Below are 27,888 nucleotides of genomic sequence, written 5' to 3'. Positions count from 1 at the left end.
ATTGGCATCAGATCCGTGGAGATTCGTTCCTGGTCCAGGATGCCATGCCGCTGTCACTTCGAGATAGTGTAGTCACGATAGTGTACTGCACAGGCGCCAGGTGCCATGTTTTGGTGCTGCGATGTTGCTTGTTGGATGTTGACTGTTGGCTGAAGACGTTGCCAAGCCGCAGAGCCTGGACCTTGCTTTTGGGGAACAGGCCCCTGGTCCCCCCACTTCTCCACTGTGGTGGTGCTACCTAGCAAGTAGCAACAGCTCCTGGATTCCCGATCTCGAAACATCACACACTTTGCCTGCCCATCACCATCCCGCCGCTCTGTTGGGTGTTTTATTAGCTTGCAATGCAGTCCGGCATCTCAGCTTCACAGGAGCTGGTCTCCCAGTTTAGCGAATTTCTCGCCTCCGAATCCCACTTCGGCCTGCTCGTCACCATCGCGTCCGAGAAGCTCCAGCCGCTTCAGCTCCTGACCTCGTCCCCTGGCGCCGCCTTCGCCGACAATGTCAATTCTCTCCTCAAGCCCCACGTAAAACTCAATGAAGCTCTCTACGTGATCCTTCGTCGCTATCCCTCCAGCCCGGCTCTGGTGGGGGTTACCTATGTTCCAGACACCGCTCCCGTTCGCCAAAAGATGTTGTTCGCCTCGACGGAGCGCACTCTGGTTCGGGAGCTGGGTACGGAGCATTTTCGGGAAACCTTTTTCGCGACCTCACCCGACGAGCTCACCCCGGCTGGCTTCGATAAACATGACGCCCACTCGGCCGTCGAGGCTCCTCTGACGGAAGAGGAGAGGAGTCTGGGCGCTGTCCGGAAGGCAGAGCAGGAAGCCGGTCAAGGCACGGGCACTCGCGAGATTCATCTCAGTCAAAATCTGGCTACGCCTATCGCCGAAAACGCGCTGGATGCGCTGAGGGAACTGGGAAGCGGGAACGGGCCATCATTGGTTATGCTGGTCAGTGTGTTCTGTTTGTACCATTGGCTGTTAGGTTCCCAGGCTGACTTAGATGCCCATTCCACAGAAAATTAACCCCCAGACCGAGTCCGTCGAACTTGTCCCCGAAAACTCGAACCCCTCTTCGATTTCGGAATTGCTGCAAGTAATCTCGTCTACTGAACCCAGGTTCACCTTTTACAGGTTTATTCATACCCACAACGGAGAAGAGAGCAGTCCTCTGCTGTTCTTCTACACATGCCCGGCCTCTCCAGGCACGAAAGCCATCAAATTCCGAATGATGTATCCGCTGATGAAGCGGGCTGTGTTGGCTGCTGCTGAGAAAGAGGCTGATTTGAAGCCCGTGAAGAGGTTCGAAGTCGAGGAAGTTGACGAACTTAGCGAGGCCACCGTGTTGGAAGAGCTGCACCCGAAGGTCGAGGTAAAGAAAGCCTTCGGCCGGCCCAAGAGGCCAGGTCGCTGAGTCCCTCTTCCCCAGTGCCTATCTTTTGGATGTGTCTTTCAGCAGGCCTTGAATAGCAATCATGAGAGGAAATACCACCAGACTCTTGCACACCAAAGTGCCACCTTCTCTTTTGCCCTCTGCCCCTTGTTCGCCCACATTCTACTCATCTCCCCACGCTGAGTCAGTGTCACTGTTCTCGTTGTCTTCATTTGGACGGTGGAAAGTGTCTTTGTTGCCGACAGCCAGAAGATCAAGCACTTGATAGTTTCGCTCTGGGTCAAGATAACCAATGTGCCATGGTCCAGGCAAGTCTCTGGTATGGGCGATTGTCTCCAATTCGCTGTAGGTCTGTGGTACCGCGAGCTTGGCATCAGATATTCTCATGTATGCTTGGCTGCAGAGAGGATGGTCTCTTGTCTCTACCCCGTCGGGGTCTAGAGTCGCTCGACAGTTGTTGACATACTCGATGACAGGTCGCAGGTCGGGGAGGGTTAGTCGTTGCGAAAAGTCCTTCGTCTCGTAGACATATCTTCGGTGCTCTTGTAGTATATACTGGAACCGACGGTCCAGGTCCAAGAGCAGCCTGTAGGCAGTACCTATCGGATCTCCTCCCGAGTGAAGGAAAACTCGGTACTCTTCGGGCCAAGTGACAAGTAGCTTGTCAACAACTCTCAACAGGCGAGGAATATCCCAGACAGGTGGGTTGCCAGGTTCCGGAAGCAGGAAGTCATTTTCATCGGCAATGGATGCCGGAGATAACGGGGTTGCAAGGCCGAAGTCGATGAGGTGGAATTCGGGGATGGGGCTTCGAGCATCGCTGGGATAGTGAAGAAGGATGTTACCTGCGTGAAAGTCGTTGTGAACCATGGGGCCGAGACGGTCGTGACAGGCGTTGTACATGTGCTGGAGGGTGGTGAGTATCTGGCTAAGAAACTGAAGAATGAAAGGTCGCGGAATGTGGTGCTGATAGTCCACAAGGAAGGAATCGAGGTCGCCACCGTTGGAGAGAGACCAGTACGACACTCGCGAGTACTTTTTTTTCTTTTCGTCGACATGGGTTGAGTGTGAATAGAGCGCGGCGATTTTGAGTTGGTCTCGCTCGCCGCTCTTTTGGAGAAGATCAACGATGGCAGTCTCGTTGTTGAATTGGATAATGGCTTGGATATCTGCGTCTACCGTGTATCTGATGTTGCGAGGGAGATCTTCGCCAATCGGCACACGTCGATGGAGGACTTTGCGGACTCGATATTCGCCTGTCGGCAAGTGACGGACTAATTGAGCTCGACAGGAGACGCCCGTTCCAAGCTCGCGGATGAAGAGGTACTGCCCCGTTGTATCCTTGAAGATATGACCGTACGACATGACTGATGCTGTGATAGTATTCTGGGTGATAACCTCCCTCCATATCAACCCGTATTGTATTCTCCTCCAGCACCTCGAGACCCATGGAAGGCCGATCACTGCTACGGCGCAACGAGGTTTTTAAATGGACAAAGCCATTTCGTAGCGAGGAACTTACCTGCCAGGGCACGCTCGAATACCTGGTATTACTCGAGGTGTCAATACAAAGGAGCAACTAAGGTAAACATCGCCATTGTTCCTCCACCTGTCTCTTGCGAGGAGCGTCCTTTGTTGCTCTTTATTGAAGGTACTCCGCAAGCGTCAAATTCCTTTTTCAGTTATTGCTTGTATTTTCGAAGTCAACCTGAGAAGCACGACAAGCAAATCAAGCCGAGCCAAAGATTTCGGGGCTCGAATTCCCCATGATGTTGGTGTATGCATTGACTCCAATATATACTCACAGTCTAGCAAATCATTCATGAACCAATCACTACGACAGGGGATAACCCTTGTATATCTTCCGTAGTATAGTGGTCAGTATGTGAGCTTGTCATTAACACCGACTTCGCTCGAGACCCGGGTTCAATTCCCGGCGGGAGAGTATCATTTTTGCCCCTATCTATCAAGTGCTGATGGCTTCGAGTCTGGACAACCCCAGTGCCTTTTTTTCTTTCATGTTGAAGTACCCAAATAGGTAGTAGCTTTGGTCTGGTGGGTCTGGTAGCCTGGTTGTCATCCAATATCATAACAACACATCCAAGACAAGCCTCACCAGGCAAGAAGAAGATTGGCGTGCACAGCAGCAGGCGACTGTAGGAGTGAGATTCACGAGAGGTATCTGATCTTGTGAGTTTTAGATGATGGGGTTGGGTGGTGATCCAGCATCTCATACGTTGTTGGTTTCCATCCAGGCAGTTCTAGGCAACACAGTCCCTTGGCGCTTATCGATTCGTTCTCCTGCAATGCACCTTTTTGGAAGTGACAGACATATAGCTTAGGATGCTGTCAATGAGAAATTGGAGGCTGGGATCATGGAAAGCCTAGGCCTACCCTACACAGAAGTAGAGCTTCATGGCATATAAGTAGCCCAGCAGAAACTACTTTCAAGTCAGCTTCAATGGAAAACCACACTTCAGACTTGACGACCTTCAACAGCCATTCCTCTTGTATAAATCTCACCATTGTTCCATACCTATCACGTTGTTTCAGCTCTCGTTCCTGTAGCCATGTCGGCCCCGAGCACTCGATCAGCAACCCCTTGTGGTTCCGAACCCGACGAGATAGTCGATGACTCTGGTGTTCAGGTGTTTGAGAACGAAGTCAGCCAACCCTCTTCTCTGTCTTCTAGTGCTGACGAAGGTCTTGTTCCTGAGACTCCTTCCGAGCCGGATAACTCGGTGGTGGCGCAGAAGCTCTACGAAACCGATTGCTGTTGCGGTAGTTGCCCCAGCCGCTTGTCTAAACATGTCAACGTCGATGAGGAACGGTCCTCTCTCGAAGCGGAAGTCTCCAACATCCCCATCATCCAGCGCCATCCCGATTCTGATCAGCACGTCACCAACAGCATCACCGTCAACTGCCCCAGCATGCGTGACGTACTCGCAAAAGCACTCGAGAACTATTATCAAGACCCAGACACACTCACCGCCGAGAACTGGACTTTTAATGCCTCCTTCCAGCCGCTGGTTCACCGCTGGAAGATTCTCAATGAAACTCACGAGTCCATCCAGGCACTCCTGAGCGACGGCGATGATGCGGATGAGGTCACCGCGAGGAAGAAAGCCTCCAACAACCTCATCGACTTTCTAAACCCACTATTGGAGTCCTCCATTACCACTCTTGACGAGACGCTCGGGACTGGGCGCGTCAGACATGAGAACCTGTGGCAAATCTTCCCACCCGGTGAGCTGGTCGTCACCAAATTCTTCGGCGTCGAGACGCTGTGCCGTGTTTCCCGGAAGCACAGCTTGAGCTCCGACAGCAGCAACATGTGGGTCATGTGCGAGTACGTTGACTGGAATGGCCAGATGACCGGGATGAAGGAGACGTGGGTCACCATCAACCACTTCAAGGGAAGACAGAAGGTTAGGAACTTGAGCGTGTACCCACTCTCGATGGCGGCCAATCCAGAGGGGATCAAGGCCAGAATGCTGGCCAGAGGAAAGAGATGGGAGGGGCTGAGAGGTTACCGATATCAGCAGTACAAGGGACACAAGATCGCCTTCAAGGTTGGGGAGGAGGAGGATGTTCAGCTTAGTTTATGTGTTCCCGTCCTGTGGGACAACTCTCTAACTGATTGGACGATCTTGTACTGACTGTGACACAACCAGATGTCTGGGAGAGTTGTCATTGACCCTTATGCCTACTACCATAGCGAGAACAAACCTGTCCCTGAGCTCGCTTCGTTGGAGAACGAAGAGGAAGTGGCGAAAGAATCACCTGTAGAGGAGGAATCATCAGGATCCAAGGACGAGATGGCCGCTACCACCGTCAACCTTCAGACTTCGGACCGGGTCGACGACTCCAGCCTTCCGGAGTTGTCCGACGAGCATCTTCTACTGACCACCCCCTGGCTTATCGGATTCGACATCAAAGCAAAGGACTGGGGGCGTTACTGCATTGAAAACTTGCGGGATATTGACTGGAACGACAGCGCCTTTGACAACTTGGTGTCCAAGGGAGGTGAGAAGCAGCTTGCCTGGGAGTTCGTGGCGAGCAAGAAGGCGAGCACCCAGGAGTGCGACGACTTTGTGGCTGACAAAGGTACGCATCTGCTTTTTGAGGGAACCATTTGATCAACAACATAGACTAACCGTGCCATCACAGGGCGTGGGATTACCATTCTCATGTTCGGCCCCCCCGGTGTGGGCAAGACATTTACTGCCGAAGCTGTTGCTGAGCGAGCCCGGGTCCCATTGTATCTGGTTTCGGCCGGTGTCTTGAGCACCACTCCTTCCGAGGTCGAAGCAGCTCTTGATCACGCTCTCAATCTGTGCCGACTTTGGAATGCCATGCTTCTTCTTGATGAGGCAGACGTCTTCCTGGGTGCTCGAAGCGATGAAGGCTTAATTCGTAATGAGTTGGTGTCCAGTAAGTGTTCTACATCAGCCTCTTCATCGTGGTTCCAAGTGGCGGCTTGCTAACGGTGTAAACCACAGTCTTCCTCACCAAGCTCGAATACTATCAAGGCATCCTGTTCTTGACCACCAACCGCTTCTCTGCCATCGACCACGCCTTCCGGTCCCGCGTCGACTTGTTCTTGCCTTACTACGACCTCGACTCCACGCAGCGCCGGCAGGTTTGGCTCAACTTCTTCAAACACTTTGGAGCTGAGAAGTTTGTGGTTGGCGAAAGCGACCTGGACCGTCTGTGCGAGCTGAAAATGAACGGCAGAGAGATCAAGAACTTGTGCAAGACTGCGTTGATGCTGAGCGGAAGGGATAACAATGGAGTTGTGAAGGCGGACAGGTTGCTAATGCTTGCTCAGAAGCGGACTGCCGCACTTCAGCTGCTGGGTCAGAAGGGGGATGCGAACATGGTGGGCAGATGAATGTGCCGAGTGAGATTTCCGGAATGTAATGTCGTGTTGTGATGGCACGTTGTAGTTGGGTAGTTGATAAGTAGTTTGGTCTTGGAAATTGATTTCGTTTGAAAAGTCAACTATTGAGTGTGCTTACCTATGTATGTCGGTCCGTATCACCCGGTTCAGGGGTTCAATGGTTGAGACCTCATGAACTGGCAAGCCACTATAGTTCTACAGGCTTGTGTTGGGATGCAGATTGCATGCGGTAGGGGCATCACTTTTCAGTCCCGCCATCTGAAACATTTTAATCTAATAGGTATGTGTTAGAGCAGACAATCTATTGAGAACATTAGATAGCATAAGGTATCCAAGACTCTGCCTTTCTAAGCGCTTGAAGTGAATATAAGAGCAACAGTCATTTTGGTCACGCTGGCTCCCGGAACTCTTACGGCCGGCCCACGTCTCTCTTGGTCAGCGTATATTTGCCCTCTCTCCCTTTGGTAGACTCTTATTTCACATTAGACATCACCAATTTCCGAGAACCTGCGTTTCATACTTGCAAACCAAACATCATGTGGTTCAGTTTCACCTCCCTCGCTGCCATGATGGCCTTTTTCGAGGTAAGAATGATATTACAAGCACCTTGGCTACCGTAGGTAGATAGCTTACGTTAGAACACACTTGCTAACATGAAAAAGGGTGTCTACAGCGCTCCGGCCTCCAATAACGAGCAGCCAAACAGTATTGGGGGCTACGGAATGGCTCCCATCTCTTGGGACCTTCCTGTCAAAGTTGACGATCCTACCGGCGTTATTGCGACTGTCACCGGCACCATCGAGGAAGCGATTGCGCAAATGGAGGCGAGATATTCTGGGCGGAACGCAACCTTTCAAGTCCTAATCCCGACTACATCAGCCCACATTTCATCAGCCGCCGCCGCCGGGGACCCCGAGTCCTTCACGTGCGATGTCCCCTTTGCCAAGGCCAGCAACAACCAGATTTTGGATGGGATTCACTACCTGTGGGGTTATGTCAGGCACCGCAAAGAACGGACCGGGTCCTGGCAACTGTGGACGCGTCAGCTGCTCGTGGTGGGCAGCCATCTACTGGTGCAATGATGGAAGCTGTCCGCATCTTATGTTTCACCATAACTCCCAGACGCCCAGGGTATTGACAAACAGATAGGATGATCACGAGCAGGAGGTCCAGTGGAAGTAGATTGGCAATGGCGCATACTATCTGCGCCAGCATGGATGTGTCACGGATAACGACCTTCGTATCAAGGGACAAGCGTTCTAAGCAGACAAGTGGAATGTCGTTGTTCGTGGTGACAATTGTTGATTACGGTTGGCCATCGCTCATCATGGCTCCCATGAGTTGAGATGTGGCGGGTGGGTAAGGGCACTATAGAAAGAGTTCATTAGATACCTAGTGTTCAACTGGATGCCTGCCTTCTACTGTAGACTCGGGGTTGAGCGGCCAAAGCTGGAACAAAGATCTGAAGGCGGTGAGCGAGCGGACGGAGGACCTTGATGGTCTGTCACTGTCACTGGACCCAGAGCTCACTGTGCAGCCGGTAATTTTCTCCTTGCCAGATGTACCCCGGATTATGCAAAAATATAAATGCATTTGTGATATGATACAATAGTCGTTGAAGACTCGCTTGTTTACTAGGTACCCAAGGTCTAAGACACCATGTTGAGACATTACACATGACCTCATAAAAATGACCTAATCCCGCAGCGCTAATGCTGTGCAACCCATTTGACACCTGTCATATGCCGTGGCTTGAATCACACCGAAAAAAGCAAAAAAGAAATACCACAGGAAAAACCCTGTCAGTTATTTCGCCATGAGCGCAATGTGCCTCAGCTCATTGGACACCTGCTCTCCGACCTTGAGAGCAGGGTACTCGACCTCCTCGCCCTCATCCTTGCCCAAGTTGAACTGGGCAGCTCGGACCTCCTTGGCCTTTTCCTTCAGCTCGGGGATGGGCAACAAGTCGTAATCGCTGGACAAGTGCCAGAAGAAGGTGCTGCTGATTCTCACGAGTGGCCTGTTGGGGAATTTCTCCTTGCGATCGTTGATTACCTTGACGGTGCTCTCGTTGACCACGACCTCGTGGAAGCCAGCCTTGATAAGGCCACCGGTGATGTGCTCGAGCTGCTTACCGGCTTGGACCAGCAAGTAGTTGCCCTGCGGGATCTTGACTGGGATCTTTTTTCCTGTGTTGCGAGCCCAGATGTGGAGGCCGGGATAGCGGGAGCGACCGTGGATGGTGAGAAAGTTAAGATCGGTGTGGAAGCCGGCGAGGATCGTGTTGACCTTGCCATACTTTTGGAGATCAGAGGCAGTAGGGGCCAGGAGATGAGGGCCGTAGCGGCCAGCATCCTTGAAGGTGTCGGCTGGGAGGCCAAGGCCAACGGCGGCCATCTGGGTGAGGCCTTCCACGCTGCAGCAATAGCCAATGTTAGCAACATACTTTGGACATCTAAAATCACAAAAAATTGCAAGGACTTACGCATTCTTCATGGATGTTCCCCACTGGTTCATGACTGGTCCCCATCTCTCCTTGATATGGGGCGCATCAGGAGTGATGTTGTCGGCGTTCAAGCCTGGGAACTGAGTCTCATATGGAGGGGCCTCGACCATTCTCCAGAAGAATCTGCACTTCGGGTCGGGTTCGTGGCCCTTGATATCCAAGGGGCGCTCTGAAGGGGCGAGTCTCTCGATCACGTTCAGGCATGGCTCATCGACGGCGCACTTGGGCTTTTCGGTGTTCTCGAGCGTGACACCAATCTGGTAGCTGAGCTCAGGGCGCTCATCCTTTTTGAGATCTTCTTCTGGTTGGGCGAAGTAATCTTCCAGGAGGTCAAGGAAAGTGGTGTTGTCATCCTCAGACACGCGCGAATCGTGGAGCACCAGTGCGCCGTAGGTGATGAGAGCGTTGGCGGCTTTGACGCATTCTGCCTGCACTTCAGCAGAGTCACGGGGGTTGTGAAGGAAGACGTCGAGGTCAATAACGGGGAGGTCCATGGACAGCTCCTGAGATTCGGCCATGTTTGTAACGGTGGCAGGGTCAGTTTTTTAATGACGAATGGTACTGCGGGGTGTGCGATAAGAAGCAGCTACCGATGGACGGATGGGAGTGAGGTGTCTGTGAAGGCGGATGGTGAGTAAAAGTGAATGAGTGAGAATAATAATAAAAGAAGGAAATGGGGAGAAAAAAAGTCTCGGTTTTATTATTTGATCAACAGTGGCAAGGTTTGCCTGTGTTGCTGGTCTGGCAATGAGAAGGCGACTGCCACAAAAAATCGGCACTACGGTACTTGGCGATGGAGAGAGCTTCACCGACGATAAGGCCCCTCAGCCCGCAACAGGAAGGAGGACGGTGAAGCGCGGTCGCGTTGACTTATCCAGGAGATCAGGCCGTTGCATCCCCGGGAAGCCATGGAGCACATCTGCCTGAATGGCTGAGTCACCTCGCGCCATTCGCCGTCTTCCGATTGGGAAAATGGGACGAGTGAAGCGCTGCTTTGATGATCACTGGCCGTTCCATGCTTCGAGAACAACAGAAGCTTGTGACAACGGCTTCCCCGCCAAATTCCCGCTAAAACCCGCTGCCGGCACATACATGGCAAAGCGGGACCCGCGTCGGGCCTAGAACAAAAGAAGAAATTCCACTAGGGTTAGGATTGTGACCGAAACAGAGACGGTTTCGTTGGCAAAAATGCAAAAAAGTTATGATCTCTCCCGCCGGGAATTGAACCCGGGTCTCGAGCGAAGTCGGTGTTAATGACAAGCTCACATACTGACCACTATACTACGGAAGATTTACAGGGGTTATCCCCTGTCGTAGCGATCAGCTGGCTGAGCCGCTGGGCGTTCACTCTATATCACTAGCAATTATTTATCATTGCTTGGTCAATCTTTAGTATTCCAGCGTTGTTGGGTTATTTAATCTGTGCCGGGTTGGCCTGACGCATAATAACTATAGAGAGAAAAATTACGATTGAGCTCTCGATGGTAATATGGTGTATTTGATCAGAGTGTGGCCAAGACGGGCAATGATCAACATCCGCCAGGGGCACCCAGGGGCGTCATTGGACGCCGGGTATAAGACCGCAACTAAGAGCAAGGGGACGCAATCTGAAGGAAACCAAAAAACAGTCGACTTCCGTCATAGAACCGGTTTCTTGGAAGCAGAAACATGGAATTCTTAAAAACAAGGCGTTGCTCCATGTCTGTCATTTAAAGTGTTTCTGCACGCGCAGGTCGCGTCTGGTGGGGGATTGATCTTCAGTTCTTCACGGCGCCGTCGACGGAGATCATCACGATAATGCAAGACTAAGTGCTGAGAGAACGCAGACATGAAACTCTTCTCCTTAGTCTTTTGGGCTGGGTCTTTCTCGAATGCCATCGTCTTTGCAGCGGGAAACAACTCGACTCGGTCGAGCTTTATACCTGAATGCATTTTGACCTCCCAAATCACCACCAAAGTCGCAGGACGGTATGAACGACCTGCTATTTTCCAAGCAAGAAGAAAATTTACTGATACAAGCCTCGATGAAGAACTGTGACAGTCACTCTCACCGGTTCTCAGTCTGACACCGCGACAACTACCAAGTCCTTCAACCCAACCAGTTCACCCAAGAATGGCACACTGGCGACGGATAACAGATATGGAAAACTGTGGAAGGACAAATACACGAAGGATGGGTTTCTCTCGAACCTGACCTCGGGTGTAGCTCCAACAATCCTCTGTTCGTCGATCGCAGACTTTGCCTCGTCATGTTCCTGTGTGAGCATCACGCGTGTGACAACCACTTCAACCATCCGATCGTCGACTGCCACCTTGATGATAACTCGAACGGTAAGCTCGAAAAAATTGGGCAGCTCTTTGAACAATAGTAGCCGACTGCCAGTTACTTCAAAGACTCTCGAAGCACTCAAGTTGTCATCATCACTAGCAACAAGCTCATCCCAAGAAACAGCCCGACCACAGACTCGATTAACCGGAGCAAGTCCAAACACGGAGAGAACTTCACCGACAGGCCGCTTTTTGAACACCACCGTCTCATCAACAAGTCCAAGCAAGAGTCCAGTGGTGTATGTGATGAACACCACGACTCTGATCACAGTAACCACCGCAGAAAAAGGCAGCATCTCAGCAGGTGGCTCTCTTTCACACATCAGCCAGACGGGCCGCTACCTCAACACCACCACTGCATCCGCGAAGCCCTCGCAGGGCTTTCACCTCCCATTCTGGCGACTCAACATCACGGCCCCCGGCTTCTTTTCCCGCACCAACACCACCTCCCTTCAAGCCCACAAGGTAGCTCTTCTCACAGGAACTGCCACTGGAACAGGCCTCTCCCACCTGTCAAACACCACCTCTTCTCGTCCCTTGTGGCTCAACACCACCAGAGCCACCCCCACAGCAGCACTGACCACCGGGCCTCGACTCTTCACAGCCAACACGACCTTTACATTTGCCAACACCACCGTTCGCTGGGCCAACACAACCACAACGTCATCGATTCCGACCCCGACTGCAATCTTTCCGACCTCGTGCGGTGAATCCTCGGCGCCTTTCTCCTTGCAGATATCCTACCCTTCAACCCCATTCGACAACTGGTTCGTCCACCTGTCCGCCCGCGCTCTTTTGTTTGGCTCACGCAGCTCTCAAGCGAGCCGGTTTAGCATTGAAGCGGGTGGTTACCTTTGCGTTGTCGGGCTGGTGGATGAGACGGAGGAGCAAAGACCTTATGTGGCGGCTATTGGGGTAAAAGAAGGGCAAAGAGGCGAGATATGGATGGTGAGCAAAGAGATGTTGGATGTTTGGGGCGATGATTATGTTGCCTTGGGGTGTACACAAGATGGGGGACTGAGCTGTGGGGCGATGAGGAACGGGACTGATGTGGGTGAGGTGAGGGAGTGGGCTGGTTGCGGGATGCAGCTGGGGTTGGGGAGTGGAAATGGAACTGTCGCTGAGTGTGGGAGTGTTGGGGTGCGCGTTCTTGAGGGAGGAGGTGTTGACGGTGAAGTCAATGATAATGATGAGATCGGGGAGATGAGATTTAAAAAGAGGGTAACGTTAGTTAATCCTTGGGCTTTTACAGGCATGAGTTAAACAAGCCTCGCTCAACCCGATATACTTGATCTTACAATACGACGATGGTATGCACCTCTACATGGTCTCTTATGCCATCTCGTGGCCAAATACCCGATAATAAGCGTGGTTGACGCCGATATCAAACACAAGTTTGAGATTCCAGTGTTCCACTCTCCAAGAAGTTGATACTCTTTGCATAACATATATCCACACCCTATGACCGGCCATCAGACAGCTCGGGATACTGATGGCCCGAGTCAAGCTCTTGCGCTGGCCAGTTCATTGAACTGTCCCGTACAGTGGTACCCTGTAACTCGCCTGGAATCCCGTAGACGTAATATCCATCCGGCCCTGTCTCAATGCACTTATCCTGACTCCTTGGCCATTTATCTGTCTCTTTCACCGGTGCTCGTTTCTGTCTCGAACGGTAAATGAACCAGCCCAAGACAGAAACAACAAAAGCTAGAGCAAAAGCTCCGCATATGCCACCCACTACTGTTGCTAATGGTATCGTTGACGGATTAGGTTCAGATGTTACAGTGGCTGTTGCGACATTGATGGTAGTGTTGGAAGGCGATGCATCCGAATCTGATACATCTGGCACAGTGCTTTTCACCGCCCCTGAGCCCCCAAACATTCTTTGCACCTTCTCTGAAGACCATTGGACACGATCCAGTGAACTTGTTGACTGCGGTTAGTTCAAAACTTCCTAAAAAAAAAAGGTAAGGGGTATAGGTCTTAGACGAACCCGTTTTGGTACCAATTCCTGATAGTGCTTGCTCGCTCATATCCCGAAACAAGGTCGCCTTCGACGAAGTACTCAAGTTGCCATCTCAGAGAGGTCATGTTGAACAAAAGCAAGCCTTGGGGCACAGGGTCGGGAGACCTCCAGTCATTATCAAAGCCTCCACCACGCGTCCCACCGACACTCAGCACTTGGTTTCTTCCAACAGACAAGCAAGAGTGGTAAGCACGCGACCCCCCCGGCGCTGGGGATGGCACTTTGGTCCAAACGAAGCCAGGAAGGCTCAAAACGTAGGCATCATCATACCGAGTGTATGTCGGTTTGTTTTCTCCGCCGAAAAGAAATCTTGTCAAATATACGTGTTAGCAATTGCATTAGAGTGAACACAATATGAGATGAGACAAGACTGAAACGTCTACCTACAAATCGTAATTTCCTCCAGGTGTGCGGAAGGGTCCAGCGACACAAGCGCGTGAGCGGGGAGAGGGAGGTATGTGTCCTGTTGTCAGCTGCCAGTACTGTTCGTTGGTTACCGGATCAAAGAATGTCAGATTGTGCAAGTCCAGTGGATGCGACTCCTCAACCTTTGCTGTTCCATCGAAAGTAGCAAGAGCATGCCCCCCAAGGACCAAACCAAGCCCGTTTGGCATGTTATACCCTGGCATAAACAGGAGGTTTGCTCCTGTCAATGTGGCTGGTTTACCCAAGATGCCAATGGCAGGGCCTGTCCCGTTGTCCACCACCTTGGATCTAAAATCGTAGGTTACCATTCCGGGGCCTGCATCTTCGTCCGACGGTAGCCAGCTTCCTACACCCCCCAGAACATAGCCCTTGTCGTGAGCTACCATAAACGCACTATCTTTCGTTTGCTGCAAACTGGGAAGCTTTTCGAAGTTTAAAGGGGTTTCCTTAGCCCAAGAGCCACCGCCCCAACCGTCGGCGGTAAATTTCCAGATAAACGTGTCATTCATGCCATCAGCAATTTTTGGCAGGTAGCCACCCCAAATCCAAAACTCGCCTTTCTCAGCGTTCGCCCAAATGGCGCCCCTTGTTCTACATTGTACGCCTTCGTTGAACCTGGAAATCTCTCGCAAGGCCACGGACTCGCTCTTCCACGGCTGGGACATGTCGATGGATATCGTCGTGTTGACTAGGTGCCTTCCTTCCTTAGGTATTACACCGTCGTCCAGCCGGGATATGTTGCCTCCATCGATGTAAACGTAATCCCCTAGAAGAACAGCTAAACAGGGCTCAAAGTCAGAATACAAATGCAAGGACGCAAACAGAAGGTGTGGCTAACACGAAGCGAACCTACCTGTTACCCCAGATCTTCTAACAAAGTTCTCTGTGGAGGGAGTATTTGATATCCTTGTTTCAACCCCACACCTGCAAAGTATGAGAAAGAAAGTAGCCGCACGATATGGCGATACCCTCTTGGTAAGAACCAGCATTGTAAAACACCAGAGACTGGAAACAATGCCCGGTGTGAAGTGTTGAAGAGAGGAGAGATGATAGCTGAAACTCGGGGTACAGCGAGAGGTCGCTGTTATCTGTCAAGAAAGGGTAGTTTCAGACACTCAGGGGCGGACGTGGTAATCATGAGAAGCGACATGGCTGCCAAGGGTGAGGCCAGACACAGCTCCATCTTGGTGGCCTTATAGGGAGTCGGTAAACAAATGAGATGCACAAAATAAGGCAATGCATACGGCAAATAAAATTAACAGCTGGATCTTGCGCAGCCTTACCAGCTGACAGCCAATTGTATCATCTCGAATGTGCTAGCTGTCAAAGCCAAGGGATTCGTGATGGCTGCTGCGCCAACCCTAATGGTGTAAGTATTTATGTGCTTTAATTTCTTCGCTTGTACTCCTCTTAGCCTTATATTACACGAAAGGATCTGGAGCCACAAGGGATTCCTTTTCTCGATTACAATCAAGAAGTGTAAATGGTCGGTTGAATTCGCAGGAAACCACCAACGCAGCAAATTGGTACCTAGGTATATGCTCTCAACTCTCAGTAAAGCTGACTAGGTGTCAAACGCCCAAATTTTCCAAAGATCAGGCAAATTGTTTTAAAAAGAGATGAGATACGGATGGAGAGAGTAGTGAGCAACTGCCTCGACTCACGGTAGGTATCCTGCACATTTCAGGTTTCAACACCTGAGGGGGATGCAAAACTCCCAAGCGGGGAAATATATTGTCGATCAGCCCAATCACGTTACTACCGTGACTTGTGTGTACCTGTCTCACTCATTCAGCTGTTCACCGTGTGTTACAACTCCATCGAGAAGCGGGGTTCAACCTCGACGAGACAAGGTATCTACTATACCTAAAAATTGGTTACGCTCAGACTCTTCCATCAAAGCAGAGAAAAGCCAGTCAAGACAGAAACCTTCCAGCCAAGCCATAATGGCCACTAACATCGTCCCCTACGAGATTGCCGAGCTTATTCATCGTAAAAAGGCTCTCTACTGTCGATCCGCAGATACCAAACAATGGCGTCGATTCTCCGAGTTTGCTCTCCCTGAAGCCACATTCACATTTGTTGATGCCCTCACCCCCGATATTCCAATGACCGAGGGGGGCCAGTGCATGTCATTTTCCCATCGCGACGCGTTTCTTAATTACTTTGAGGAACGAAACAAGGACTTGCAGTACATTCACTCTGTGGGACCGGGGGAGCTCTACTTTGTGGACGGGAAAGATGGGAAGGAAATGAAGGCAATCTGGAGCGTTATCTTTCATGTTGGCGATGGTGAGGAAACGAGGGGGTTTCATGGGACTGGCGCAGATACTATCACGAAGTCTGGGTCAAGGTCGGTGATGACTGGTTTATAAGGAGCTTGAGGTTTGAGAGAGTTTACTGGAAGCTTGTGAGTCTCGGTACAGGAGCGCAGTAGGAGCTCGCTACCTAGGGAGGGAGGGACTTCAACTCTGCGTCTATGCAGAAAAGACCAGTTTCCCATCCTGTTTTCCTCTCCCATTCATGGCTCTTCTTCTTCCTCGCGCGAACTTTTCTTCCAAACTTTGCGTGTAGAAATTCCACATCCACAGCAACACCAAACTCAGCACAGCAGAAAGCCCAAACATGATCCATGCTGTGGGATCCATTCTGATCCCCCCTTCTGACCTCGTGTAGAAAAACTCGGAGCCGCATACAGTCGCAACTGTCGTTATAGGGAGGAAAACCAGGGTGACGACAGCGATGGCCTTGACGCTTGAGCTGTCCCTCATCAGCATTGCATTGTCTTGCTGGGAGATATGGTTGAAAAAGAGAGTCGTCAGGTTGTTGATCCGTTTCTCGAATGTGCCGGCACGTTCGGACGTCGAAGCGACAAGACGACGGCGATATTTGAATGCCTCGTATGTTTTGTCTCGCAGGATAGCATCCTCAACCGTGCTGTACTTTTGATAGTGATCAACAATTGCGTCAACGGTGCTCAGTAAACCATGGCATCCCTCTCGAAGCATGATGATGTAGTCTGCCAGAAGATGGAGAGCCGAAAAGTCAATGTCTGCCAGTGGGAGTGTTGGATTGGCGGTGAGGTAACCAAAGTGCTTTTGCTCAACCTGAAAGATGTCGCGCAGTTCCCAGAGATTGATATCGAGCTGCATGTACAAGTCATACATGATCATCTCGAGAAGAATGAACGGATTCGCCATGATCTGACTACAATCGATGCGTTGGGGCAAATTGACGAGCTCCTCTTCTAAGAAAGGCGAGGGCTCAAAGCAGAGGAGCGTGATTCTTGCATTGTTACCGCCGTGGTTGGTTACACGAAGAAAAAAGGACCTCGACGTCCAGCTTGGCAGATAGTCATCAGCATCGTCTTTGTTTGTCTCAATGTAGGACATTCGCGGTTGGTGCATTTCGAATTGCTGAGCTGAGGTCGTGGTTGGTGCTTTTGAAGAGAGAAACATGCGTCGAAAATAGTTCACAAGGCGGGTATTCAGGGGCTTTCGTTGAGGCTTTGTAGAGATTTCAATGGCGCCCGACGTCTCATTTCGTTCAATGTCCTTGAGGAGAAAGTGTGTCCAAACACCTTGTGTGTTTAGGTGAGCATAATTATAACTAAGAGAGAGCGGTTTTGGTTTTGAGCAGAATACTAACAGTATGACCCGGGGCCTTCTGGAATATAACCAAATGAGTTCAAGACTCCTTGCGTTCTTTCTTCAAGAAATGCACCTGGGATATCATATCGCTCAACCAAAGCCTCAAAGCCTGCAAGACTGTCAGGGGACGGATCGTCTATGGGAGCAAGGCTATCGAATTTCATGAGCAGGTGACCAAGATAGAGAGATAGCGGAAAAATACTGACACAATAGTAAGTTCGCTTTCAGGGAAAGCTGTAATCTCGGTCGCTCGGGTGAGGTGATCCCGGCAAAGTGTACCTGTCGTTGCTGTGAAGAACATTAAGATCCAACACGGTTGGCTTTAACTGGCCATGGCCCTGGGGCACTCACCACCGGGCCACTGAAGGAGCGTGCAACCATATTCGTCGCCTTGCGCGGGACGATCTTGTTGAAAGCGCTCAAGATACAATCTTCTGTCCAAGAATAGTGACATTTTTGAAACGTGGAAAACCTGCTTCTTGACGGCAGCGGACAGTCCGTTCTTGCAACAGGACTCAACACGAACAGAGAAGAAGCCCTCCAAACTGTCACAAACGTGTCGGTGAGGACGAGGCTCGGCAAATTCCGAAAAATGAAGGCCTGCATGTTTCCAAGCCCATAGCATGAGCCACTAAGCGCTCATCAGTTCAGCTGAGAGACTGCCCCCTTTATTCACCATGGTAGGCCAAGACATCGCGCCCGGCTAGCTGTCGTGATACCACCCAACATGCAGAATTATGAGATTGTGTCCTTCGATAAAACCATCTTCCTCTGGCGCTAGCGAGCTGACAGTCCCATTAGGCATACTTGATGCATCAGGAGATTAAAGGGTGCATACTATTTTCGCTGATTTCGGTGTGGTGTGTCTCGAGCACTCAGCCTTTGGCGTTTAAGGTATGGTGTGTGGTGTGTATGCTCAGCTCAGGAACAAGCGAGCCATGGCTCGTTCGAAACTCATGGCAACACCTAAAGGAAATTATATCTAGGTGCACATCCTCAGCCGCTCGATCCCATGGACGCTCTTACCGTCGTCCTGCACCACCCTGCCCGCCACTCACATTCCGCTTGTTCTGTTGCAAGTGGGAACACTCTAGAGTGATCTGTTGCACCAAAGCCCCAGCAACAAGCATTGGAATGGCAAGTATATATCCTCCATTGAGCCCCGCCACTGGTCACACAAGCTGACACTGACCTCAGGCTCCTGGATGGCCAGCCCCTGACCGCCTCCACGGCCAATCGTCAAACGGACTGTCCAGAGCAAAACCCAGGTTTCAACGACGAAAAGTTCAGCAGCCCCCTACCGAGCAGCCCCCTACTGAGCAGCCCCCCACCGAGCAGACACGCCCTCAGCAAGCACCTCCATCCACCTTTGCAGGTGGACCCAAGCCGACATCAACTGCACAATCCAACACCCAATCCGCTGCTCAAACCGGGAGCAAAGCCCAAGTGGCCCACCGTTAGGCCCTGTGCCTTGCCCGTCTCTCGTCACAATGACCCCGACACACAAATACACCCAGCTGACCCGGCACAAGTCCCGAGATGTCTTTGGCCGGACGTACAGTGATGTTTACTCGGATTGCACCATCTCCTACAACAGTGGCAGATTCATCAAGCTCAAAGTCCAGGCAACCGATGATGTTCGCAACGGCAAAGGCGGCAGCACCTGGAAGCGCAAACAGATCAAGAATGTCGGGCCCACACCCCTCAAGGTATCCAACTGGGTGTTTGGTCACGTTGACGACGTCAACAAGCCAATCAAAGAGTACAGCTTTGGCGACATTGCTCAAGTTATCGGACGAACTCTTGCCATCACACCCTTGATGCTGTTCTTGGTGAGATACTTTGCCCACCCCACACAAGAGATAGGAAGGCTGACTGTCAAGCAGAACTTGCTGTGAGACCTGGAGGAGGAGAGGTAAGGAATGGCGGGAACTATGATGCTGTGCCGTACCGATACTTTGGACGCCCGAAAACTAGCCGCAACCCCCTGGATAACAGTATCCATCAGGGAGAGATCCAGTTCCAAAAGACCGTCACAGAAAGACCTGCCATTTTTGCCGCCCCCCCTTCTGAGAAGACTCCCCGTGCGGTATCGGAGAGAACTGAGCGCATCTTGCTACCTCGGTGTCTGTGTTGGTTGGATACGAAGCCGCAGGTTGTTGTCCAGGATGGTGAAGAGTACCAGGCGTATCAGTCCACCGACGTCAAGCAGGTTTGTCACCACACCCACCCGTGAACTCGCCATGCCAACTGACATCTTGAAGTGGATGAAACAGAACGCAAAGCATTGTCCCGAGTATCTCTTCGTTGCCTGGAGAGTCTCTCAGTTCCAAACAGAGAATCTCCAAGACAAAGAAGCCCTCCATGAGCTGGCCCGGCGTGCAACCAAGGAGGCAGGTTTGAGCTGCTATTGGATCAGTGACAACTGCTTCACAGCGCCTGAGGAGGAGTTGTCTCTGGACGTCTGGAGAATGAGTGACATTGTACGAAGTTCGAGCGGTATGGCGATAGCTCTCGGCAGACTGTCTGATGAGGATACTTCGGCCGACATGAACAGCGACAAGGACCCCTGCTACGCCCTCTTGTCTTCTTGGTCTCAGTCCATCTGGACCTTTCCAGAACTTCTCCTCAGCAAAGGGTCCACGATAACATGCTACTACTTCTCCGATCATGAGGAAGAGCCGTCAGCCAAGGCCTCCGACCCGTTCCGGGATTCTTCAGCATCGCCATATGGCACAATTCGGAAGCAAATCATTCCGAAGAACCAGTTTGCTGCCCGGTGTCTCGAGACGTCGAGAGATCGCTACCAGGTTCGTCGCTTGATCGACCACTACTCCGGCAACCTCAAACTGAGCGATCTCGAGCTCACCACAGTTGCTTTGGAATGCTTCAGCTCCCGTCAAGCCGGGACTCAGTACCTCCCTGGTGACTACTCCTATGCACTCATGGGATTGTTGGGCAGACGGCCATCAGTTCACCGAAGTGACTCTGCCTTCCTCGCGTTCGCTCGCTTGTCTCTCGAGAATTACAACAACCGACTGTTTGAGAGGATGCTTTGCTTGTTGCAACATGAAGAGCAGGTGTGGTACGACACAACCGACGTGTATGGTGCCCGACTTTGGGACATTGAGCCCAGCGTCCAGGTGGCTGGCATCGGAGTTTACAACGAACAGGAAGCCGAGATGGACGCGGTAAATGAGCGCGAATTTGACCAGGAATTCTTCCACCGAGATGATGACGGGGTTACTTCCGAGAAGGTCCTCCCACCCAGTCCCCTATCCCACTCCAAGCGGCAATACCCCCCTTCAGTTGCAAGCCAGCCACGAACCCATCTTGCCTCCCGCTCTCAGGTCTCGTTCCAAAGCCAAGCTCCCCTCAGCCCGCCCACGTCGATCTCGCATCCAGCTTACAACTCCCCCCTCCAAAAGTCTTGGTCCCCCACCGTCACAGAAATGACCGAACTTCCGAGTCCTTCCACCCAGCAGCAAAAGCCAAAATACTCCCATGCCCAGCTTAATCCCGAGACCGATACCATCATCCTTGACGGCTGCCTCGCCGCCACAGTTCACTGGTCCGAATTCTGCACTCCCCTCACAACCTCATATCCCGCCCTCTTCCGCCGCATCCTCAAGTGGCTCCTGCGCGTCAACATCATCCCTTTGATCGTCGGCACTATCCTTGCCCTGATCCCCTCGCCTCCAGTCAGCGGATTTGGCGCATTTATCCTCGCCTATTCCCTCTCCATCCTGGTGGCCTCCCCCTTCATCATCCGCACCCTCTATGGTGGCAAGTTCTGGGGCGTCCAGCCCTTCTTCTTCGGGTTCGAGGGGTACATGCCCATCGGCGAGATTGAGCGCAAGATATGGGGTGCCGACATGGGCAGGCTGAAGTGGAGCTGGTATGCGAGCTCGCCGCTGGCGGTGCACAAGATCGAAGAGGAGGGCAGATACATTGTGAGTGAGGATCCCACTGTTGTGGAGGAGACGAGGAGGATGGTGGAGGAGGCGAAGAACGCTGGGCCGGGGGATTTGAGGGTATGTCGCTTCCTTTCTTGTTTCCTGTATGGCAGACGTCTGACTAACGGCATCACGTAGGTATTCACGCTGGTTGATACGTACAGCATGACGGCGACGTTGTTCCAGGCTCGAAGGCCGCCCCAAGCCCTGCTCATTTGCGGAAGTGAGGGTGGCATGCAGAGGGCGCTGGGATGCTCATTCGAATGGACCACGCAGACCTTCTACAAGGAAACCGTGTTGCGGTTGGAGACGAGGGTGTTGGATAAGATGGACCGGATCAGGAGGGTGAGGTTGGGGATTAAACGGGGCCATATGGAGGCTACACACCGTGCTAGTTTGTGAGCTCAGGAATGCTGGGTGTATGTTTCCACTTGTGGCATGGGTTCGTGTGGGAACTCGTGTTGTTATTCTCTTCTTGAGCCATGTATTATTGACAAAACAGCCAATAAATTCGTCCGGTTTGTTCAGAACCTTGCCCGCTTCAAAAGTAGAGCTGCCAGAATGACGGGCAACACACTGACCAGCTCTCCCAGCCCGGCAAACTCTGGTGGAATCCTTGCATTGTTGAGTGACATAAATGCGCCCGCTGCCAGCAGAACGGCAAATAAATTGTAGGCAAAGCTCCACGTAAAGTTGAAAATTATACGATGAACTGACTTGCGGCTTAAATCCATGACGGTTAGGATGCCTTTCAAGTCAGGCCGCATGAGCACGATGTCGGCAGCAGATTCTGCCAGCTCTGCCGTCGAGTTTAGGGATCGGCTGATGGCGATGCCCACTGTAGCCTGTGCTAGAGCCACTGCGTCGTTGGTCCCGTCGCCGCAAAAGATGACGACGGATTCCGGAGAGCGCGATAGGATATCCTCAACGTACGACTTCTTATCTGCCGGTGTACAGCGTGAGCGAACGTTGGAGCAGGGTATCCCCAGTTGATCAGTGACGGCCCAAACAGGGCCATCGTCATCTCCTGAAAGAACGTGGACCGCTACGTTGCGGTTTTGCAGGGACTGAATGGTGGTTGCTGTTTCTTTTCGCAGTGTGTCTTGGAGCCCAAATACTGCAGCAAGTTTGCCATCAATCGTGAAGCAAAATACCGTGTGGCCAGCTTCTTGAGGCATCTGGACACGGAGGTCAGACTCCACATCGAGCCACCGGACATTCCCTGCCTGAAGGATTTGGCCATCCAAGCCAAGGCCTTGAACTCCTTTTCCGGGCAGAGACCTGATGTCTTGGACTGTAGAGGACAACACACCCTTGTCCTTCAGAAAAGTAGCAACCGCGAGGGAGACGGGATGTTTGGTGCTCTCCAGCAGTTCGAGAAGGAGCGACATGTTGACCAGCTCCCCATCCGTTCCGTCGTAATAAACGACAGATAACTTGCCCTCGGTCAGAGTGCCAGTCCTGTCAAGGATGACATATTTTGCCTGGTACGCCACCTCGATACTCTCAGCGGACTTGAAGATGACACCGTGTTCGGCCCCAACACCGGTAGTAATCACAACGACCATGGGAACGGCCAAGCCGATGGCACAAGGACAACAAACTATCAAGACGGTAATGGCGTATGTAACTGCCTCGATGATTGCTTCCCTTGCCGATACACCACGTACTCTGATTCCAACCGCAATCCAGATGGCGAACGTGATGATCATGAGAAGCGATATGACAGGGACAAAATAGCTTGCCACGCGGTCAGCGAGGCGTTGCATCGTGGGTTTGGATAGCTTGGCCTCGTCAACCATGGCGGCGATGGTGTCAATGGTATTGTCTCCGGGGTTGCGAGTGACACGGACGAGCAGTGGAGATAATCCGTTGCTGGTTCCCGCAATAACAGGTGACCCGGGGGACTTCACGACTGGTCTAGACTCTCCTGTGACCATGGACCCATCCACCTCCGACGTTCCCGCAAGAGTAGTACCATCTGTAGGAATTCGGGACTCAGGCATGACTTTGAAGATGTCCCCTAACTGAAGTAATCTGGTGTCGATTTCCCTGCCGTGGTCACCGTGGAAGTCAACGAGAATGGCGGTATTGACTTGAAGAGATCGAATCGAGATGGATTCCACGGCTTTCTGACGAGCCAAGGCCGCCACATAGCGACCGACCATGATGAGCGTGACAAGCAAAGTGCTTGTCTCAAAGAAACTACCGGTCGACAGCGGTTCTCCAGTCACAAGAAATGCAAAGGACACGACCGAGAAAACATAAGCGGCGCTGGTGCTGAGGACAATGAGAAGGTCCATCTCGATGACACGGGAGAAGACGAGAGCCTTGAGGGCCTTGGGATAAAAGGGTCCGGCCACCAAGAATTGAACCAGAGTAGCCAGGGCAAGCGAGCCTGATTCGTATGCAATCTCATGCCCGTGGAGCGGTGCCCAAGCAAGAACCAGTACAGGAATGGTCAAAAGGATGGACGCGAGCGTCATGAGTCCGATGTGCTTGACATGCCTGCTCCCATTTGACAGAGAGGCATCTGGCTGAGGGGGGGCGAGCTCAACGGGCACGCCCCAGCCTCTCTCAGCTAGATCCCGGGCACCAACAAGTTGCGGGTCATAGGATATGTTGACAGTTGTGTCGTTGACCAAGGCCATGTCTGTCACACCCTTCGGCCACCGCTCCCCCATAAATGCCGATGCACCTCCTGGCACGATGACATCAACCGAGGCTCCCTTTTTCACCCTTTCGCACTTGAACTCGGTGGTCCTCTCGACGTGCCTCATAACATCAACTAGGGACCTCTTCTCAAGATCGAATTCAGCTCGAGAAAGAACCAGACTGGTTTTCAGGTTCTTGATGCTGGGGAAAGTGCCAAGGGTGCGATGGAGCTTTGTTTCACAGCCGGTACAAGTCATGCCTGTAATACTGAGGACGATGTGTTCGTGAGTAGACAGGCCTTGCTCACGGTCCAGAGTTGTGCGCATCGGTTCCATAGAAGGGCCTTCATGGCAGCAGGTTGGCCCTCCTGGGCGGGAGCCTGAATGAACCTGGTGTTGCGCGGTGCTAGAGAGTGTTGGCCGATCCTTATGATGAGAAGTCGCTGAAGAGCCAGCACAGGCGCCGTATTGCGCTGGGGTTTGTTGTTTGACGTCACAACAACTCTCCTGGCAGTTTTCGATGCCGTCTCTTTCCTTGGGAGCAGCTGGGCAGCAAGGCCTTGCAGAGAAACCGCCGACTGAGACAGCGAGATCTGACGATGATGTGGAGATTCGCTCACGCTCCTTCGAAGGACCCTTGTTGGGGATACAACAAGACTCCTGGCCAAGAGCTAACAGAGCGCGGCAAATACAACCAAGAGCCTCCAGTGTGGCTGCGTATGAATCTCTTGTCTTGCGTGCATGGTGGCCACAGGGTCGTTTGCTCTTTCGTCCACGGCATGATGAGCTTGAGCGACAGTTTTGAGCTAGAGGAAAGAAGCGCTAGTTGTTAGCTACAGGTGGAAGCAAATGCTGGCTCTGGTGACGGCTACATATCTTGAGTCTTGTGTTCTGAGCCACCATCATGGCAAGCACGCAGGGCGAGACGGTCCAAACAAGAGATGTCACAGCAAGGCAATGTTTTACCCTTGCAGCAGTCAGGCTCCAGGCGTGCCGTGGCGTTGTCCTGCTCCGGAAGGCGGTCGCTGACATCTTGTTCCTCCTCAGCTCTCTGCTGCCCCGTGAAGGAGGGAGCAGGTGGCGGCTGACAGCCAGAACAGCAGCCCATCGTGTTCTTGTTTCTCGGCGTCGTGAAAATAACGAGAGAGAATGGGAGACAGAGCGCTCAACCCTCACAGCAATGAGCGGGGACTCTGCCAATCGTATTCTTCGGCGGCACACGTGACACCTTCCGGAATCGGTCACCTGCCATGTCCTGACCCTCGACCCGTTCACCTCTCATAGGTGCCTTATGAATGCCCATATTGGCTCTTCATACCTCAAGAAGATGCATAGTTTTTGTCCTGAAATCGGGCTCTTGTTGTGGAATTACTGTGTATCATGATAGTGGAGCCACCAAGTCTGCCAAGATCTTCCCGTGCGCACAGTGCGTCTTCCTGTGCATCACTACAGTGGATTCCAGGCTTTATGGTCCCCGCTCTCACTCAATCAATCAAGTGAATCAACCGAACCTTCACCATCATCGCCAACAATCATCGACTGCCGCAACTTGTGTGTGTCTTATATTATCCAGCAAACTTCTTCATTATTACAGTCACAGTAAACTCCCAGAAACAAAAGCCCTAGTTCCAGACAATCTCATTACATCCTTGGATTCTTCCTCGACTGGTATATCAAGATGAATCGCGACGCTGATGCAGCTCACAATCTTCTTGGTACAAATTCCCATGGCCCCTCTTACAACCCTGATCACTCTGATTCTTCTTCTTCCGAGTTCTTTGAGGCCTTCGATGCCATCGTTGATGCTGAAATTTGCCCCAAATCACAAGCTGCATTCAAAGCTGACAAGCCCAACCCATTTGTAGAGCGCAAGAACAAGCTCATGGCCGAGCTCATGACTTATTACCGCGACATGATACACACAGCCACCCAGCAGATTCCCGCCAATGCTTCCAATTCCTCAGCTGCCATCAACAGTCTCGCGATGGAGACCGCCATGACGGGCTTCGTATGTCTACAATATCTCGCCCTTACCCCTCAGAATCATGTACTGACAGTCAAGCAGATCAGAGCCACCGAGGACTTGCTCTCCCTTACCCATGAGATCCGCGAGCTGTGGATCATTGGCCCGTTGACCAAGCCTGGCGCCGGTGACGAGGAAGCCAGACGGAACATGAAGCAGGAGGCGGAGGAGACCTTCAACCTGGTCAATGCTTTGAGGAATGAGCAGAGGCTGGCTCAGATTGGCGCCGCTGAACAGTCACCGATGAGGTACCACGTCAAGAACTTGGAAGGCCATCCCGGGAGAACGCAGGCAGGACAGGTACCTGGTGTGCACCAGTGAGCTCTTGTTGCTTTCAGCCGGTATTCTCCTGTTTCATTTTTTACAGCAAGGGGCGTTTGAAGTTGGGGGTTGGGAAAAATAATGCGACATGCTTCATAATCGATCATGCCAAAATCTATTTTTAAACGACCGCGCGCTGAGCAACCGTGAAGACCTATTTTTTTTATGCTGGTTCAAATAGTGACTGAACATACCCATCAGTGACCACTCTCCGCTGTTTTGCCTGCTCTTCCCTCCAGGAGTCAAACCGCTGGTGAACGAAGTCCTGCCCATCATCTTGCTGGCTGATGTCAGACCCTTCTGGCCTGACAGACATATCTTCCAGGATGGAGAGAGAGTCATCCGCTAGCGATGGTAATGGTGACGACGACGCCAGTGAAACAGAATCTGGATTGTATTCCGATGACGACGATTATGAGTACGTATAAGTCCGTCGTCGACGCTTGTGCGGTCTCTCGGCTGGGGTCCCTGAGGGTTGAGCTCCTGACGCGGATGGGAGCCGTTGAGGAAGTGAGACAGACGGGAAACCCCTTGTTCCTGTCAGGAACTGAGCCAAAAAGATTCATTAGCGCTAGACTTGGAGGATTATGAGAGCAGAACGCGGCGACTAACAAGTGAGTCTTGAAGCAAGGGTGGCATGTCAGTGATTCTGGGGTTCTGCGGGATGCGTGCCCGCTCTCCTCCAGACCTTGCTGTCTAGCCGGGGCCTTTGCTTGGGACTGCTTGCGATGCCATGAGGAAAGGCGGCTGGGCCATTGAATCTGATGATCCTGGCGAACCTCGAGATGGCCCGTTTGTCTGTACAGCAGCGTTGACATAGCGGCAGTCGTCGGCACTCCTCCTCTCCTCCTTCAACCTATCCCTAACGAGAGACTCAACCAGGATGTTAACAGCTACCAGCCTGTTAAGCTGTGTGTCAGGCAGGGTGATTTTGTCGCTAGATCTTTGCTCCGTAGCGGGGAGGATGCCAGGCCTCAGTGGACACTCCCCAATCCACCCCAGTGACTTGAATATCTCCCAGTCGTGGAGGAAATGCTGGGGCACGTCTTCCTGCTTGTAAGGAAGATCAAACCACTCTGGAAACTTGTCGGTGAGCGTCCTTCTCCAAATCGCTGCCTCCTCAGGTTCAATCTTCAAGAATATAAGCAATCTCTGCCGCAAGACCTTGCCGAGGGAACAATAGTTTGGGCGTTCCTGGCACATGAGCATCAGTTCGTCCTGTGAGAGGTTGTTCTCGCGCATCTTGTCACCATGGTGGCAGTATCGCTCCAACTTGCTGCGCACGCCGCTGATGGTCGCCACTTTCCGTCTGTTGACCGACATTTGGGTTGTGATGAGTGACGAAATACCACCGGATTGCAAATATTTGGTAAGAGGAACACCGGACAACGACAGAAAGAAGAAACCGGCAAGAACAAGAGGCCGTTGAGTACTTCTCTTGCATTTTTATACGGGCCAAAATACACGTTTGTCACCGGAAGGGGGGGGGGGGGGGGGCAGGGAAGATGCATATGCATCTGCAGATGTTTCACAAACTACAGCGCTCACCTGCGGCATCCAATGGCGAAGGCAACGGCCATGGTCTGGCGAACAAACGCACTGGACAGTAAATAGTAAGCTGAAACCTCAGCAGCACTTCCAAGAGACGGGAAAGCATGGCGTACAAAGTGGAAAACAAGCTCGAGCAACGTAAAGCTCCGCTA

The 27,888-nt window shown here is 52.0% G+C and overlaps 11 protein-coding genes across 11 annotated transcripts, besides 5 other annotated features; 5 read left to right on the top strand and 6 right to left on the bottom strand.

The window, feature by feature from the left end:
* Positions 1-341: 341 nt before the first annotated feature.
* PODANS_7_4640 (uncharacterized protein) lies at positions 342-1,413 on the top strand (the record flags this gene model as incomplete). Its single annotated transcript, XM_001907507.1, has 2 exons — positions 342-950; positions 1,018-1,413. The coding sequence occupies 2 exons, from the start codon at positions 342-344 to the stop codon at positions 1,411-1,413; spliced, it is 1,005 nt and encodes a 334-aa protein (XP_001907542.1).
* Positions 1,414-1,554: 141 nt separating this feature from the next.
* Positions 1,555-2,757, bottom strand: PODANS_7_4650 (uncharacterized protein; the record flags this gene model as incomplete). Its single annotated transcript, XM_001907506.1, has 1 exon — positions 1,555-2,757. One exon carries the CDS (start codon positions 2,755-2,757, stop codon positions 1,555-1,557), a length of 1,203 nt encoding a protein of 400 aa, XP_001907541.1.
* Positions 2,758-3,252: 495 nt separating this feature from the next.
* Positions 3,253-3,337, top strand: a tRNA (tRNA-Asp).
* Positions 3,338-3,962: 625 nt separating this feature from the next.
* On the top strand, positions 3,963-6,286 carry PODANS_7_4660 (uncharacterized protein; the record flags this gene model as incomplete). The annotated part of the gene is made up of 4 exons (XM_001907505.1): positions 3,963-5,044; positions 5,111-5,499; positions 5,563-5,826; positions 5,895-6,286. The coding sequence occupies 4 exons, from the start codon at positions 3,963-3,965 to the stop codon at positions 6,284-6,286; spliced, it is 2,127 nt and encodes a 708-aa protein (XP_001907540.1).
* A 545-nt stretch (positions 6,287-6,831) lies between these two features.
* Positions 6,832-6,879: a sequence feature.
* Positions 6,880-6,957: 78 nt separating this feature from the next.
* Positions 6,958-7,291: a sequence feature.
* Positions 7,292-7,295: 4 nt separating this feature from the next.
* Positions 7,296-7,444: a sequence feature.
* A 657-nt stretch (positions 7,445-8,101) lies between these two features.
* Positions 8,102-9,319, bottom strand: PODANS_7_4670 (uncharacterized protein; the record flags this gene model as incomplete). The annotated part of the gene is made up of 2 exons (XM_001907504.1): positions 8,102-8,711; positions 8,781-9,319. The coding sequence occupies 2 exons, from the start codon at positions 9,317-9,319 to the stop codon at positions 8,102-8,104; spliced, it is 1,149 nt and encodes a 382-aa protein (XP_001907539.1).
* Positions 9,320-10,007: 688 nt separating this feature from the next.
* Positions 10,008-10,092, bottom strand: a tRNA (tRNA-Asp).
* Positions 10,093-11,117: 1,025 nt separating this feature from the next.
* Positions 11,118-12,392, top strand: PODANS_7_4680 (uncharacterized protein; the record flags this gene model as incomplete). The annotated part of the gene is made up of 1 exon (XM_001907503.1): positions 11,118-12,392. One exon carries the CDS (start codon positions 11,118-11,120, stop codon positions 12,390-12,392), a length of 1,275 nt encoding a protein of 424 aa, XP_001907538.1.
* A 196-nt stretch (positions 12,393-12,588) lies between these two features.
* On the bottom strand, positions 12,589-14,246 carry PODANS_7_4690 (uncharacterized protein; the record flags this gene model as incomplete). The annotated part of the gene is made up of 3 exons (XM_001907502.1): positions 12,589-13,054; positions 13,123-13,464; positions 13,543-14,246. 3 exons carry the CDS (start codon positions 14,244-14,246, stop codon positions 12,589-12,591), a joined length of 1,512 nt encoding a protein of 503 aa, XP_001907537.1.
* Positions 14,247-16,058: 1,812 nt separating this feature from the next.
* PODANS_7_4700 (uncharacterized protein) lies at positions 16,059-17,685 on the bottom strand (the record flags this gene model as incomplete). Its single annotated transcript, XM_001907501.1, has 4 exons — positions 16,059-17,161; positions 17,230-17,381; positions 17,438-17,519; positions 17,583-17,685. 4 exons carry the CDS (start codon positions 17,683-17,685, stop codon positions 16,059-16,061), a joined length of 1,440 nt encoding a protein of 479 aa, XP_001907536.1.
* Positions 17,686-19,153: 1,468 nt separating this feature from the next.
* Positions 19,154-21,589, top strand: PODANS_7_4710 (uncharacterized protein; the record flags this gene model as incomplete). The annotated part of the gene is made up of 2 exons (XM_001907500.1): positions 19,154-21,265; positions 21,326-21,589. 2 exons carry the CDS (start codon positions 19,154-19,156, stop codon positions 21,587-21,589), a joined length of 2,376 nt encoding a protein of 791 aa, XP_001907535.1.
* A 122-nt stretch (positions 21,590-21,711) lies between these two features.
* Positions 21,712-24,873, bottom strand: PODANS_7_4720 (uncharacterized protein; the record flags this gene model as incomplete). Its single annotated transcript, XM_001907499.1, has 3 exons — positions 21,712-24,400; positions 24,495-24,663; positions 24,708-24,873. The coding sequence occupies 3 exons, from the start codon at positions 24,871-24,873 to the stop codon at positions 21,712-21,714; spliced, it is 3,024 nt and encodes a 1,007-aa protein (XP_001907534.1).
* Positions 24,874-25,444: 571 nt separating this feature from the next.
* PODANS_7_4730 (uncharacterized protein) lies at positions 25,445-26,185 on the top strand (the record flags this gene model as incomplete). Its single annotated transcript, XM_001907498.1, has 2 exons — positions 25,445-25,849; positions 25,907-26,185. Coding segments are annotated over 2 exons (684 nt in total), but the record flags the coding sequence as incomplete, so codon positions are not given.
* Positions 26,186-26,881: 696 nt separating this feature from the next.
* PODANS_7_4735 (uncharacterized protein) lies at positions 26,882-27,508 on the bottom strand (the record flags this gene model as incomplete). Its single annotated transcript, XM_001907497.1, has 1 exon — positions 26,882-27,508. One exon carries the CDS (start codon positions 27,506-27,508, stop codon positions 26,882-26,884), a length of 627 nt encoding a protein of 208 aa, XP_001907532.1.
* Positions 27,509-27,888: the final 380 nt, after the last annotated feature.

The sequence above is a fragment of the Podospora anserina genome, chromosome 7 (assembly GCF_000226545.1).
Source record: "Podospora anserina S mat+ genomic DNA chromosome 7, supercontig 1".
Taxonomy (NCBI): domain Eukaryota; kingdom Fungi; phylum Ascomycota; class Sordariomycetes; order Sordariales; family Podosporaceae; genus Podospora; species Podospora anserina.
The sequence above is the reverse complement of the archived record's forward strand: the minus strand, read 5'-3'. Positions and strand labels throughout refer to the sequence as shown.